Source organism: Capsicum annuum, chromosome 7 (assembly GCF_002878395.1).
Source record: "Capsicum annuum cultivar UCD-10X-F1 chromosome 7, UCD10Xv1.1, whole genome shotgun sequence".
NCBI lineage: Eukaryota > Viridiplantae > Streptophyta > Magnoliopsida > Solanales > Solanaceae > Capsicum > Capsicum annuum.
The window spans coordinates 225,172,537-225,189,030 of record NC_061117.1 but is presented as its reverse complement, the minus strand read 5'-3'; the positions used below and the strand labels follow the sequence as shown (position 1 = coordinate 225,189,030).

At 36.6% G+C, this 16,494-nt stretch overlaps 1 protein-coding gene across 2 annotated transcripts; it reads left to right on the top strand.

Moving 5' to 3' along the window:
• Positions 1-1,531: 1,531 nt before the first annotated feature.
• LOC107878810 lies at positions 1,532-14,722 on the top strand. Of its 2 annotated transcripts, XM_047393377.1 has the most exons (12): positions 1,532-2,004; positions 4,742-6,873; positions 8,022-8,711; positions 9,001-9,678; positions 10,181-11,066; positions 11,169-11,513; positions 12,494-12,843; positions 12,933-13,130; positions 13,373-13,503; positions 13,695-13,786; positions 13,862-13,968; positions 14,272-14,722. In XM_047393377.1, the coding sequence occupies exons 1-11, from the start codon at positions 1,830-1,832 to the stop codon at positions 13,903-13,905; spliced, it is 5,721 nt and encodes a 1,906-aa protein (XP_047249333.1). In that variant the 5' UTR covers positions 1,532-1,829; the 3' UTR covers positions 13,906-13,968; positions 14,272-14,722. The 2 variants fall into 2 exon arrangements, with proteins under 2 accessions (XP_047249333.1, XP_047249332.1); XM_047393376.1 differs by having other exon boundaries at positions 10,181-11,513.
• The last annotated feature ends 1,772 nt before the right edge of the window (positions 14,723-16,494 follow it).

Here is a 16,494-nt window from a genome sequence, read left to right as displayed (position 1 = left end):
ATTACACGAGACCAAATACAAGGGGAGATTTTTTTAATTATTTCTAAATTTAATTATGAGAAATTGATAAATATCTAGAAATTAAGGTCCTATTTGACCGTGAAAATCATAATTTTTCGGAGTTGAAATTGGAGTTAAAGTTAGAGTTGGAGTTGTGTTTGGTCATGAATAGAAATTAAAAGTTGTTTTTGAAATTTTGTGAAAGAAGTATGAGTGTTTTCCAAATACAATTTCGAAATTGTATTTGAAATTTTCATGGCCAAACGCATTTTATTTTTACTTTTTTCACTAAAGTGAAACAATTTTTCAAAAAAAAAAAAAATATATAATTTTCATGGCCAAACAGCTACTAAATAGGGCTTAATTCGGACAAACTAACCGTTCGTTCGGCGTGAAGCATTCAGGATAACTAGTCATGAGATTAATTTTAAGACGAACTTATCTAATATTTAACTGGGATAAAATTACTCGATAACTTATATCGGGATTAGTTATTTAGAATTATAGTGTTATTTTTGTTCCGCATTAAGAATGAGAAAACAGTTCCGAAATAGCTTATCATGATAGTTAATCCTGAGACAACATGTTCCACAACTAAACGAGCCCTTAAGAACTTGGTCGATTGATAGTTTTATATTATATTGTACCTTTTTGGAGTTTTTTTTATAATCATAGTGTTTAGATCAACTTATGCGCATCTTAATTAATTCTGCGCAATATTCATCTTTATCAATTACTAACTATGTTCCTCCAACTCTGAGCACTCTTGCTTGGTAATTTAGGTTTCAAAAAAGAGTAAATCGTATTTATGTAGATAAGAAAAATTAGCTCTCGTTTGGCTATACAATTTAGGAGTTGTTTTCAAACTAAGCTAAACGATTAATAGTGTGAATAACTAAATGGACAAAAAATATAGAGAGAAAACAAGAGGTGGGAGATTTTCATTTCTCGTATGCCTGCCTCTATTTATAGTGTTCATACAGACATACAAAAAGTTGATCATAACATAACAATAAACAAGAAGATTACGGGAAGGTTAAAGGGTGTGAAAGTTATATCTATAATAACGTGTACAATGGTGAAGGAGTAATTATTTAAGACGAAGAAGATTAGTGAAAGTAAATTTATGAAGTAGTGGATATTCACATACATTAATATTTTATAACAGAGTAGATTTTTCTAAAAAGAATTAAAAATATTATTTATTCATGACATATCGGTAGGTTTTTAATATTCATCTTCAAAACAAAATTAAGAGCCCATTTAGATGGACTTATAGCTTTCATAAGTTGGAATTAACTTATTTTTGTTTTTAAAGCTTAAAATCACTAACTATAAACATAAATAAAAAATGTATAAGTTTTGCTCTTAGGATTTATTTGATTGGGAACAAGTTATTTCAAATTTAATTATTCCTTTATTTATTGATCCATAATAAGATATCCCAATAATCCTGTAGTTTATCCGGATTATCTTAAAATAATTATCCTTTTATTTGTTAATCCATAATAAGATATCCCAATAATCTTGAATTTTATCGCGAAACCATTATACCTTACTCCTTGGGAAAGTGCGACAAACGACGTCGTTCATGGGTCACTAAAATTTGAAAAGTTCTAAATGGCTAAATCCCCGCTCAATCCAAAATTGATCTCTGCCATTCCTCTTCCTCAACGTTCACTCTTCACTCTCTTCCCCCCCCCCCCCCCCCCCCCCCCCCCCCCCCCCCCCCCCCCCCCCCCCCCCCCCCCCCCCCCCCCCCCCACACCACTGGAACATCTACACAGTAACCGGACGGCGTAGATTTAGGTGTAATTTTTGGATGAACAATGTCAACGGTGGAAGATCTGTTCATTGAAATCTTCGATAGAAAGCACAAAATAATCGAATTAGTTAAGCAACATACTGACCGGTATAGTCAACACCTTGCTACTAAATGTAAAATTCAAGGAATTAATCCTCCCCTATGGCTTTTCGATGTTCAACAGTTGTCGAATCTCAAAGGTATTTGTTCATTTCTAGCTTTTTTTGCTTGTTATAATCGTCAATTTATGCTGTTTCAAGTGTTCTAGGGTTCCGATGCTATTGTAGGATGCAGGTCAATCACTCTGTTACGTACTACTTAAGAAAACCTTAATTATACAGTGTATTTTACTAAGCTAATCTTAATTAAATCTCAAAGTTAATTGTTCATTTCTATTTTTTGCTTGTTATTTATCGCCAGTATTTGTTGTTTTAAGTGTTCTAGGTTCTTATGCAGATTAGGATGCAGGTTGATAACTACATTTGGGTTGATTTGCATATACATATTCACTCTGATACGTATTACTTGTCTCCTGTTGATCTGACGCAACTTTTAAGAAAACTTTAATTAGAGATGTATTTTACTAAATTAACCTTATCAATGATGCTTTGAAACTCTAAATTTGACTAGTACTCTCTCCGTTCCCCAATATTTGTTAATATGAACTTTGACCAACATTTCAAGCTTGCTTGTTTTTTTTTTTTCTTTTTTTGGTAACAACTGTGAAATATTACCATTACTCCAAAATTTCTCTGATTCTGTACAAACTAAAGAGCACCTGTAAGTTATCAGGCCTCAGGACATGCTACCAAAGAAATACAAAACAACTCCTACAGGCAAGGTAAACTCAAACTTAATACTAGAAGAACTATGAGAAATTAAACACTATCCACAACCCAGCTTGAGCAATACATCTTTTACTTTCTCTACTTTTTTATTTGCTTGCAGTACTCCCAACCTATCCCTCACCTCCTCCTGAATTTGTGTGATCGTGAATTGTGTGTTTACATGTATCTGTCAAAATATCCTCCAGTTCCTTGCTTTCCATGCAGCCACCATTATTTCCTTCTTCAGTTTTCTCCATTTTCTCTGTCCCCACCATATTAGACTATTAAGTACATCCCTATTGACCATAGGCACACCCATCCATTGTGACAACCCATCTCGAACCTCGGTAACCCAAGCACATTCAACAAACATATGTTGTGGAGTTTCTAACATACCTGCGTTACATAGACAACAATTCTCCTCTTCTACGGGCATTTTCAATCTTAGCATCCAAGCCTTGGTTAGTAACCTGTTTTGGTTTGCTAACCAAATAATGAATTTTTGTTTTGGTTGCATAAACCTTGTCCATACAAGATTAGCTACTCTCAACCTGTTCTGCATCCCTAACATTTCATTATAGCTCCTTGTTACCGAGTAAATCCCATTCTTTGTCAGCTTGTACCTCGTATCCTGATACCAACAACAACAACAACAACAACAAACCCAGTGTATTCCCACATAGTGAGGTCTGGGGAGGGTAAGATGTACGCAGTCCATACCTCTACCTCTAAAGAAGTAGAAAGGCTGTTTCCGATAGACCCCCGGCTCGAGACACATCTCGTATCCTGATACCATCCAGCCATATCCTTTTTTAGAGCTATTAGCTTCCTCCAATACCAACTACAATCACCTGGAGGATTGTGATCCCATACATTCATATGTTGTTTTATATAGACCCCATGTACCCGTCTAACCCATAAAACATCTTGTTTCTCTGATACTTGCCACAACAATTTACCCATTGATGCTTCATTCCACTTCCTATACCCTTTTACATTGAGGCCACCAAATTTCTTGGGTATACAAACCTTGTCCCATGCCACTAATGGTGTTTTCCTGCGATCTTTTGAACAACTTTTGCTTGTTATTATCCCCAATTTTGGTTGTTCAAAGTGTTCCAGGGTTCTGGTATGAACTTAGGCGTATGCGAGTACAAGATTCAAGTCAAGTTCTACCTTTGGGTTGATTTCCATATACATACTCCGATTCATATTACTTGGCCCGCATTGATCTAACTCACTAAAAGCTTTAGTTAGAGGTCCATATTAGTAAATTAACTTATAAATGATGTTCTGAAACTCTAAATTTGACCCTACTCACTCTGTTCACTTTTATTTATCATATTTCGCTTCTCGAGTTTCAAACTGCATAAATTTTGACCAACATTTCAAGGTGTAGTTTTTCGTTGTATCAAAATGAGAAATATTGCAACTTATAGTGTTTTTCATATAGTTTTTGAACATCTAAATTTTTAATATTGAATTAATCTAATTCAATTTTGCTCCGAAGATTAGTCAAATTTACTCTTGTAAAATGGAATTTAACAAGTGAAAGTGAACGGAGGGAGTAATAAGGATAGTATAAGAAACAAAGTAATAAGACTCTCTTGATTTTGCTATAGTGGACAAATTAAATGAAATATCTATTTTTGGTATAGCGGCAAGTAAACTGAAACGGAGAGAGTAGTTAAATATTTCTTAAAAACATGCTTAGTGTGTGCAGTGGTACTCAGCACACACTAAATGTGACTGAAAGAGGAAAACTTGCTTGTTTATCTCCATCCACATTCTCCCAATTATCTGTCAAAAATTGAGATTTTGTAGTTCGAACAGCAGAGAGTTAAGGATTTTAATGTTTCTTCACACTTCCCCTTTTTCTATTGTCTGATATGGGGAAAACATGCTTGTTTATATACTCTTTGTCATTTATTTTGGATTTCAAATACTACTTCTATTCAACAATGTGTCTTTCTTTTTCCTGAACAAATGTAAGTTTGAAGTTTTCAATTTCATTTCTACACTTGGATAATTTCATGTTCTGGTTTGTTGAAGGAGCGCTTAGATGATATTATCTCTCTCTCTCTCTCTCTTTTTTTTTTTTTTTTGGCAGAGCTGAACAAAGAACAGCTGATTTCTGAATGCTTTCCACGGCCACCTACTGTGCGCTATGATAGTGCTCGCTGCTCATTGAACAAGAGGCCAGTTGTCAGAGATGACGATGAAGATATGTCTCATGGGACGTTCTTGGAGGTTCATGTTTCCAACCAAGGCCTTCACCCGGAAGATGGGGCAGCTAATGCAGCTGTAGATCCTGATAATAATCAGGAATGTGCTCTGAATACTGTTCCTGAGCCTGATGTAAGTGTTAACTCTCCCCTAGATCAGACGGATGCAAGAGTTTTGAACAGTTTTAATGATTTAGACTTGTCGCTAGCTAGAATTCAGAGGTCTAAGTCTAGGCAAAAGGCTCTTCAGCTTCGAAATAGTGCACAAGCAGAAGCAGAAAGCTGCTCCAGTTGCCAGAAGAAGTGTGATGTTGCTCCTATAGGGATTGGTCTTTCTACTTCTGAACAAGTTGATCACAATTATGAGTCAGAAAAATGGTCTGAACCTCGTGTAGTTAGTAATAGTAGTGGTGGATTTAAGGAGTCAGCTGAAAGAAATTGTGAAGAAGATAGAGAGATAAATTTACACACTGGTGAAAATTCTAAGCATAAAGCATCTACCGAAACTCTTGAGTGTGTGAATCATAATGAGAAAGTAGATAGGTTGTCTAATGTTGCTGAGAGAAGTCATACAACAGAAGTGGATAACTCTTTTGCTATAGCTCAGAAAAGCCATTCAACACGTAAAAATAGTTGCAATTTTGCTGCCACAGGCACCAGTTTGTCTGCTTCTCCACTAATTGATTTTTCGGACAAGCCAGACCACCTGTCAGAATCTTTTCCTGTTGGTACTGAAGTCAGCAAGTTAAGGGAATTTGTAGAAGTACATCAGCATGAGGGGACTGAAGTAAATAGAGTCACAAGGTCCAGAAGTAATTGCAAACAACTGAACTGTATAAATGACTCTCTTAAAGTGGATGGTCCTGCTGACGCAGTTCAGAAAGATGATCATACCCAAGCACACTCTGCAGGTTGTGTGTCAGGTAGGTCATTGGAAGTAGCTAATACATCTAGTTTTCACAAACCAATTGTCAAAAGCTACCAAGAGACTAAGAAGAAGAATGGTAGTTATTGTGGTAGAATCACAAGATCCAGGAGTATGGCCCCAAAATTGCCTTGTCTGGGTGATGATTCACATGCCGCTATATCAACAGTTTCAGATAGGGTGGGCAGTGGTGTTTTTGCCCCAGCAATTGGTGGATCATCAGAAGTGTTATTTAACAATCTTGATCCTTTGACATCAGTTAAACCTTCTACTGTCTTGGATCATAAGAGCCCAAAGCCACAAAGTAACATGGGCGGTCAAGTCATAGCAGAGCCTGTTGATACTTCCACTGTTGCTGGTTCTGGAGGTGCGGGTTCCATGTCTGCTGACTCGGAGAAGTCTTCGCATGAAAATTGCGATACTCATTATCCAATTGGCAGTAAATCGATCACTCCTTCCTCTGATAACAATGACACTCATAATCAGCAAGGTAACACTGAAGTTGTGATGGAAGGATCTCCTCCTTGTAGGTCTAGAACAGGCAATTCTAAACCAAAAGTGGGAGTGGAACATCTGGTTGCCAGTCCTCCACATGATTGTTTTATGCCAATGAAGCCAAAGCAACTTGACTTTGATGACACAGAAGAGTGTAACCTGCAGAGGACCTTATCTCCTAACTTTGAGGAGAAGAGCATGAAATCAACAGATAAAATTTCCAATACAACACTAGAACCGACCTCAGAAAAGAAGATATCTGGTAGTCCTGTAGATAGCAGATTCTCTCGGGAGCAGTCAACACTTGAGAGAGAAATTTCAAGTAAGCGTAATGAATTTCCAGGGAGTTCATCTACTATGGAAAACAGAGAGCCTTCTGTTACCGTAATGAATGGACGTGCCTCGGATATGAATGAACATCATGCATCAAGGAATACTAAATATGAGACAAGTGGTAGACAATGTCCACGACAATCTTCTTATCTGCATGATGATGAGACACTGTCAAATGATGTTGGTCATCACGATGCAGATGCTAATGGTGAACTCAGTTTGAAGGAATCATATAATTCAATGGTAGAGCTGCACGTTGAAGTGGTATGTTGTTGCAAACATATGTTTGTCTTACATGCATTCCTTTTGGGCTTCACTGTAAAGCTGCATGGAAAATTATTATGTTCATTATATCTATTTCGTCTTCATTTTACACATCACTATCTATTTTTAGGATATCTTGGAGTATATTAGCAGGTCTCTTGATTTGGCATTAATCAGGACGTCCTCACTAAAGATCTGCAAAATAGCTTGTTATATAAGCTAGTGACATTTATTAAGTTTTAGGTACTCCTAAGTTTAGAACTCTATGCATTCGGTGTGTATTTCTTTGCTGAATTTGGATGCCTGCAGACTCTGAAAATCTTAAAGTATCTTTTGTTCGCTATAACCATGTTGTCTGGGGAAAATCTTCAAATATCTGATAAAAAGTAGCTTTAATCATTTTTGTAATAATTTGGAAGAGAACCATCTACTTCTTGATAAATCCTAAAGGTTGTTGTGCCAGAAAATTTTAATAAGTTTTTTGCCTTCGTTATTAAGTTCAACTATGAACTTGTTGAGTTTGTTCTGGATGCAGTGACATTTTAGATTTGAAAGAGAATATCTATCTCATAATGTGATCAAAACTTATACTCATGCCATATTTCCTGTAGCGGGCTGGTACACAAAGTTATACGACTCATCTTTGAAATTAACAGTGCACTACCATTATTTTTTGCATTCAGAGTTCTGGGAGCAACTCCAGTAACTCATCGAAATAAGAAACCTGATATTCTATTTCCTGTCGCACCTTATATCCTTTTCAATATTTAGTCAAGTGGGCAAAGGGAAGACGGTTGACCTCTTTTTTAATATTAGAGGTTGGATGCGTTGGCTGCTACAAGAAGAAGCTTTTTTGAGGACCTGATTTCATTGCAATACGACCTTCTATTTCAGAAGGAAAATAACCAATATGTGCTACTTTATTAGCAAGTTCAATCAGTCTATTCCTTACATGATTTTTTTTTTGGATATTTGATGTAGTCTATATTTGCTTTTAGTAGTAAACAGGCAGAATTTACACAATTTTGTGGTAGCCAGGAAGAACAATGCTCTGATGACATGTAACTCAAGATTTACTTAGCAAGAGAAAGTTAAACATTGTTTTCAAGCTTATTTGAGGTTGAACTTTTTTATCCATGGCTGAACAGGGAGGTATTGGTTGTGACAAGACTGCTCAATGTCTACCTGCATCTAATGTTGCCAACACCAAAATTGCTGCTACACCTCACATTTCAAATTTGAATAAAAAGGCGTCTGGAGATTCCCAGCATTGGTTGGCGCAGGACTTTGACATTGGAGATCCTATTTCCATTTCCCCAGATGCAAAGAAACAGTCTTGCACGCCAAATGATCCAAATTTATCTTGTTTTACTGGTGAAAACAGTTATGGGGATGTACGTGTCAGGTGTGATATGGATAGGGATTCCCATCAGGAAGAGAATGACATGCTTACCTGGAATCCTCTACAATCTGGACAGAATGATGATGAGAATCTCAATCTCTCTGTATCAAGGGAACTCGAGACTACAAGGGAACCCTGGTTTGATGACAGATTCAGATCTATTAAGCTGGATTCGTGGCCACAAGTTAAAAGGAAAAAAACTGAAGATAACCAAACTAACTGCTTTTCTGCTTTTCCAAACTCTCAAATGTCAAAGGTTTATCAGGTACACATGAATGCTGTAAGCTTAAACTTCAACACAAGTCAAGAAAAAACAGACAATGTTGTGGAACATACACCTTTCAGAACCAAGAGTTCTAATGCTGGTATACCAGCGAATAAAAATTGTCATTTGAAAGAAGGAAGTGGTTCCTTATTGAAGCTGCTAAATGAAGTGGTACGTGAAGAAGCACTTTGAGCTTAAAACCTGCCCTCTTGCTAACGGCATTTTATTTCAGAAGGAGATGCTATTGTTTAAGTTCAATCAATATATTCCTTGTATGAACTCTTTATGTAGTCTATATTTGTTATAAGTAGTAAACACTCAGAAGCTACACAATGTTGATGGTATCCATGCAGAACAATGTTCTGCTGACATATAGCTCAACTTTTGCTTACCAATAGTGTATTATGCATTGCTTTCAAGCTTATCTAACACTGTTACATTTTCCCCCATGGCTGGACAGGGAGGGAAAAGTTGTGACAGGAATACTCAATGTCTACCTGCCTCATATGCTGTCAACAATGAAACTGCTGCTACACTTCACTTCTCAACTTTGACCGGGGATTCCCAGGATTATTTGGTGAAGGAACTTGAACTTGAAGATCCGACTTCCAGTTACTCAGATGCGAAGAAACAGCTTAGCATGCCAAATGATCCAAATTTATCTTGTTTGGATGGTGAAAATAGTCACGGTGATGCGTGTGGCAAGCACTATATGGATAGGGATTCCCATCAGAAAGAGAATGACATGCTCACGTGGCCCCAGCAATCTGGATGCAATGATGAAGAGAATCTCGATCTTTGGGTATCAAGTGAAATTGAAAATGCAAGGGAGTCCTCATTGTTTGATGGAAGGTTCAGATCTGTTCAGCTGGAGTCATGGCCACAATTTAAGAGGAAAAGACTTGAAGATAAGCAAAGTAACTGCTTTTCTGTTTGTCCAAGCTCTCAAATGGCAAAGCTTTGTCAGGCACAGATGGATGCTGTAAGCTTAAACGTCAGCGGAAGTCAAGAAAAAACAGCCAGTGTTATGGAACATATACCTTCCCGAGCCAAGAGTTCTAATATGGGTGTATCTGAGAAGATAAGTTGTCCTTTGAAAGAAGGAATTGGTTCCTTGCGGAAGCTGCAAACTGAAACGGTACTGTACTTAAAATTAATTTATTCCTTTCCATATTCCAAATGATGCAGAGATACTTTTGTGTATACTTTTGTGTACACAAGCAGACTTCGTTTGTGTACCCAATAATTTAATGTGAAAAATAGCTTCCTTGTTAGTGTGTTTGCCTTTGGCAATTGTGACCCCTTGGGCAAATTAATAACTGCATGGTTGTAAATTCTGCTTGTCATGGAAGCCCATTTGACAAACTAATGCTTTTAGGTTGTGTGATGACTCAAATTTTCTTCGAGTCTAATTTGATCTTTTTGAGGCAAGTTATTAAATCTGAGCCACTGCCAGGGTCATTTACTGCATCGCACCATGTATTATGAATAAAATACGCCCTTATTGTGTTAGAAAGAAAATAGGAGAAAGAAAGTCTTGTCTTTGCTTAAACAAGATTGTCATCATTTAGCTTAATTACTCAAGCTGGTTAACTTAACTTCATCTTGGACATAATTTCTTCCATGTCATTTATCTGCAGGATGCGATATGTTTCGAAAAGCAAAACAACAGAACGGAGTCTGCTTCCTCTGCTGATGACAAATTGTTACGTATATCCCATGTATCAAGTTTGTTCCAACAACCAGCTGAAAAGGAACTGGAAACAGCAGAGGAGCATGAACTCCTTTCAGATGCTGAAAAGTTCTCTGATGAACAAGATAGTCCAGACTTACTGCACCTTGAAAAGAATGTTGAGTTGGATCATCCTGAAAATCGGACTTGTTTGGAGAGACAATCTCATATTGGAGAGCAGAGCTTATGTTCTCAATCTTTTGTTTTCTCTTCTCCCCAAAGTAGAGGCTCAGACATACTTGATGCTGATCAATCTAAGCCCATGCTTGAGGGTTTTATTATTGATACCTCAGCAACAGATGGAGAATTAGATATTGCCCAGCTTGGGATCAACTATGAGACAACAATTCAGCGTGCTAGCATTCTGGAGCAGATCTGCAAATCAGCAAGTGCGCATACACCCTTATCTCATTTCACATCTTCTTTTGGGTTTGATCGCACTCAAAATCTATATCAATCTTTACCTAATGGGATTCTTGAGCACCTGGATCTGAGCACCTTCTTGTCAGAGGATGATGTCAACAGACAGATTAGGGCAAGTTATAGCTGTGTGGATGAACTGAAAGATTCTAAACTGGAGATACCTTGTTCTGATTATCAACCTTCTTATGGATGCCAATTTGAAGCAAGATCAGGAAAGCAATACCAGTCTCCTGTTGGAAAGTTCTGGGAAAGGATCCCATCACATTCAAGCAGTTCAGAGAAGGGTTTGAACTTAAACCCAGAGCTCATGTGTTTCCCAATTGAGGAGGATCCCAATAGTAGTGAGGAGAATGAGACTGCAGATGTGGCTGGTAAAATCAGTGATGAATTATATTCCACAGTAGTGAATAGTCATGTCAAAAGGCTACCACTTGCATCAATAACTAATTCATGTCTGAATGCTCCTGCTTCAGTTTCTGCAGCTGAGAGGTCTCATGCAAGGGGAAGTTTAGACTCTGTCAATACAGATGTTAGCTGCACTGAGCACCATAACAAAGCGAAGAGAAAGCTTGGAAGTAGCTTAAAAAATATGAGTGCAGCAAAGGTAAAACAGACTCCTTTAACGAGTGCAAAAGGAATTAAACAAGGTAAGGAATCCCTTAGGAGGTCTAGTAGGCCAAAATTATCAGCTAAATCCAGTTTTAAGAGAGAGAGACAGAAACTTTCAGAAAAAGGGCCCAGTCGTAACAACATTGTCTCAAATGTGACTTCATTTGTTCCACTGGTCCAACAGAAACAAGCAGCTGCTGTATGTACAGGTAAATTTTCCATCTTTTCTTTTTTCAGAAAAAATTAGAACTATATTCATTATAAGAAAAATAAAAGGATAAAAAAATGGATTTGGAACATTCTTGATGATCTTTTTTGACGGGACTACTTGTTAGCATCAAACAGTATCCTGTCTTGGTAGAACTTAGCAGAGTAGGATATTGATACAAGTAAATTAAGCTTTCTGTTAACTTGGTATTTATACAATTAAATTTTGTGGTGTTTTGCATCGATAAACCTGATCTTCCTGGTTGCTGATTTTGGAGGTTAGAAACTTAGCTCTTTTCCCCCTAAAGAAGTCCAATGGTATTAGCCAGTTCGCCTTTGGTTGTCATTGTAGCATGTCCAGTGTTCTTCTATAGATTATCATGCTTCTCACATTATGACCTCGGAGCTTTGAGATTTTGAAGTTTGAAGCTTTAATGGCTCTTTCAAAAGTATTCAACGGCAATATCTAATTTGCCTTTGCTTATGCAATAATAGCACCTCCATTTTTCTGCTAGCAGAGTAACATGCTTCTATAATTATGCTTACTTTAAGTCCAACATTTTCTAGAGACTCTGATTCCTATTAGATATGTATATGCCAGAATGCCAGTAGAAAATAAGAGAACTTTTAGTGCCTTTTATTTTTATTTTAGATAATAGTGGATTGAGAAGAGTTTAAATGGAGCGACATGAAAATTTATATACCTGAGCCCAAGCGGCCCCAACTTGCCTGCAATTGAGGCATAGTTGTTTTCTTTCACTGAATTGGATTTTCCCGTATAATGTATCACTGTTGGAACAACAACAACAAACCCAGTGTATTCTATTCCCACAAAGGGGGGCCTGTGACATCTTGTTTAGATACTACATCCTTTACCACTGGAAGCAAAAGAAAATTCGATCTTTGAAGGTCCAACATGTTATTTCCCACCCAGCATTGCTTATTTTGATCAGTAAAACAAACATTTATTGTTTGTCCACAGTAAAGAGAGATGTAAAAGTGAAGGCTCTGGAAGCTGCTGAAGCTGCAAAACGCCTGGAAGAGAAAAAAGAGAACGAGCGTAAGATGAGGAAGGAAGCAATGAAGCATGAGAGGGCACGGTTAGAGCAAGAAAACTCGAAACAATTGGAATTGCACAAGAAAAGGAAGGAAGAGGAAAAGAAGAAAAAGGAAGCTGATGCAATAGCAAGGAAAAGGCTGAGGGAAGTAGAAGAAAAAAATGAGAGGGAAAGGAAACGAAAGCGAGTAGAAGAGGCACGGCGACAGCAGAGAGAGCAGGACGATAAAACTCATGCTAAAAGAGCAGAGAAAGATAAAGGACTTCCCACTAATGTATGCAACATTCGTCTTACTCAGTGTTCTCCCTTCTCTGCTTCTGTTTTACTGTTCTGGTACTAATTATCGATTACTTTTTTCTGTAGGATGAAAAGACGATGGCTAAAAAGAAATGTAGTACTGAAGTGGATATGTGTCAAAAAGAAAAAGAAAGAGTTGGAAAGAACTCCAAGAAGCAAGAGAGTGAACCCAAGACAACTGAAACTTTGAGAAATGATTCATTTCAAGCAACACCATCAACAGGAAGATGTCACATTTCTGATAAATCTATAGACCATGAAAAGGTGATGCATCCACGTAGAAAGGTTTTTTAATCATATTCTCGTAATTCTTATGCCTTGCCCTATTTTTCCAGTTTCTTCAGAATTCTGAAGTTGTTAGGTCACAGCCCTAATGGCAACTTGCCTGACAAATTTTGTACATAACTAATTATAGACAGAAAGCTTGTTTTTTATATTCTGATAAACGTTCATTGTAAATTTTTGCTTTCATTTCTCACACTGGCATGTGTTTATTAATTGCACAGGGTGACATTGAGTGTGGTACCAAGAAAAGTCTAGAGAAATCATACGAGATCTCACCTTATCAGTGCTCTGATGATGAAGAGGATGAGGATGAAGATGCACCCATCCGAAAATTTATTCCCTCATGGGCCAGGTGATCAAATCAATTCTTTATAGCACCGAAGCATTAAATCTTCAGGCCTTCATTCTCAATATATTTGATGCTGACTGTAGTTTTTTAATAGTTTACAAAACAATAAAGTAAAAAAAAAAATTCACCTTAACATTTTTTAGCTTGTTATTGCCTGTTAACATATCTCCCAATTGAAATTGGATGTTCTGCAGCAAACCCAATGTGGCGAGTGCCCTACCTATGCAGCAAGGAATAGACCCTGATTCCATATTTCCCCCAGAAAGTTTCTGCAGTATGGACGAAGGTATCTTTTTCCGCCTTTCATTTGATAACTAATGGAATTTCTTTGACTGCTTTTAGCAACTTTTTTTCTTTGTAGTACTTGTACCTAGGAAGGTTCAGCAGAGACCTACACCGATCTGATTAATTTTTCCTAGTCTTCAAGAACGTGTCAGTACAGGGGTAGTGCTTCTGCTCGAAGACAAGGTTGGCTCTTCGTTCCCATGTTAATTTGTCATTTCTAGTTTATTGTTTACGTTAGTCATAACCATATACTAGAAATCTATGTAGCTCAGACTCTTCAAAACTGCCGCCAAGTGCGTGTTGGATCCTCCTAAATGGCTGTGCATTTTCGGAGGATCCGACATGGGTACTACAACGTTTTTTGGAGAGTCCGGACAAGTTTCCTTGTCTTGTGTCCCATACACTTTTGTTGTTGTTACCTTAATGATCAATTTCCTTAAAACCTGCCAATTTACTAATTCGACTTTATATTATTTTTTTGGACAGGTTTTTGTATACATGAATTGTACATATGCGAAGGTGATTCTTGCTATGCCAGCCTTCTTATCGGCTGTGCATGCTGTCGTTAAAATTCCCTTATGACATGTTCACTTCCAATATCAGTGATTCAAAAACCTTTCTAATGTAAATACGTTGGAACCTTTTTGTACCAAGTAGGTTGCAGGTTGGCATATCATAACCTGAGATGATTAGAAAACAGAACTACAGTAGCAACTAGCAATACTATGATTGTGTATTTGTAAGATTTAGATATTCTCTTTTGACATAATTTGATTGAAACGAGAAGGTGAATGCATGTTGTCATGAATAAAAATGGCTAAGAGATCATAGCGGAGGATTGATCAAGGGCTCAAGGCAGTGGTAGAGGTATGGTTGGCCTAAGTTATGTCCCAAGGTTTGTTCGTATCACTTATAATGGAGGCCTTTCCGACATATGTTTCAATGTCTCTAGTATCATGTTCTTACTTTGTCTTTCCCTTAGTCAGTCATCAAGTTTTGTGATTTTCCCTTCTCATTGTCCTCGTCCACGGTCTATGTGTAATTCCCAATGTTTGGTACTTTCCATACTTCTTGAATTGGGAAGCTAGCAAAGTACGTATAGAAAATTAGGAGCATGTGAGTCGTGGATTACTTTTATTGTGATATTTGATCGTTCTATTGAGTGCCATTTCGTTTAAATAGAGAGGTGTTTCAATTCTATTGGATTAAATCAAAACTATGAGACTAAACTTTATTTCAAAAATTGGACTTTTTTTTATGCTTAGATAGATGAAGTATATTTTGTTTAGATTCTACTCTTTCCTCTGTCCATATTTACTTGTATGACATAGTAAAAGTAATTGTCTAACCTTATTTGTTCAATTTAAAAAAATCATGATATAATTTAGCATTTTATTTTTATTATTAAATATTATTTATTTTTCTAATATTTAGATGATTTATATATATAAAATTACCTTTTTATTTATTACTATTTCTCAAGAAATATGTTGAGTTAAATATAAATAAATAAAGATGAACGAACGAATTAGTACGAAGCTATTCTGTAGCTAGATTCCACAAATCCATCTGTTCCTAATTGAGCTTAAATGAAATGAATAAGGAAGCAAGTTGGGGTGTACTTCAAGAGCTCTTACTTTGCCTATTTAGTGGTTGCACAATGAAAAATATGATTTTTTTATTCATTCCACGTGATGAACTAATATGAAGGATTATTGAATTGAATTTGAACACTCAACGGCTCTATAGACCTAGTAGTAGTATTATAGACTTTAATAGATTTAACAAAGTGGAAAGTGGATCCAATAATCACTTTGTATTCAGAGTCATTGTTGATTACCGAGGGCATTGTTCCCTTTCGTGATTCTCTGACATTGACAACCTTCCTAGATGGCATAACACAACCTCTCTACGAGTTCGAAGCTGGAAGGACTAATTTTTGAAGTAGAAGTATCAAAAGGAATATTGAATGTTGAAAAAAAAAATAAATGGGATAAAACATTCTTGATCTAACAATTTAGAAGTTGCTGGTGGGTCAATGACGCGTAAATCGCTATTCATTGTCCCCTTTGACATTTTTGCTCTAAAAATTAGCCCTTTTAACTTCGGACTTCCATTAAACGGTATGATGAAGTGGTAAGTGTTTTTTTTATTTTTCATCAAAGGTCTTTCTACGAGCTTTGGATGTGAAGTTAGGGGTAACTTTACCTCCCAAAGTGGGACTTGTCAATATGAATGTGAATTAGTTGACCTTCAAAGCGCGTAACAAACATTACAAGCGAATCCAATAGCAAAACACCGCTGCTTTGCTAACTTAAAATTCTTCATCTTTAATTAAAGATTTCGGGTGTTGGCCTTGAATATAAAATTAAATATGGTAGGAATAGTTTTACCTTTCAAAGTAGGACTTGTTGATGTGAATTTGAATTAGTCGAACTCTAAAGCGAGTACCAAACAGGAGAACCGAAACCAATTTAAAAGCACAACTGCCACGCTATTCGAAGATTTTGAATAATTCACTTATGCTGGGAATTTGTTATAGATACCCTGTTAATAAATTAGTAAATAATTGTAATACATTCAATATAGAATGGTAAACTGTGAAATCACTTGTTAGAATGTACATTCTGTTAATGAGAATGGCTTCATCATAAATATAGTACTTATTAAATTTATAGAACTCATTTGCAAAAGGAAAGTTCAAAATTT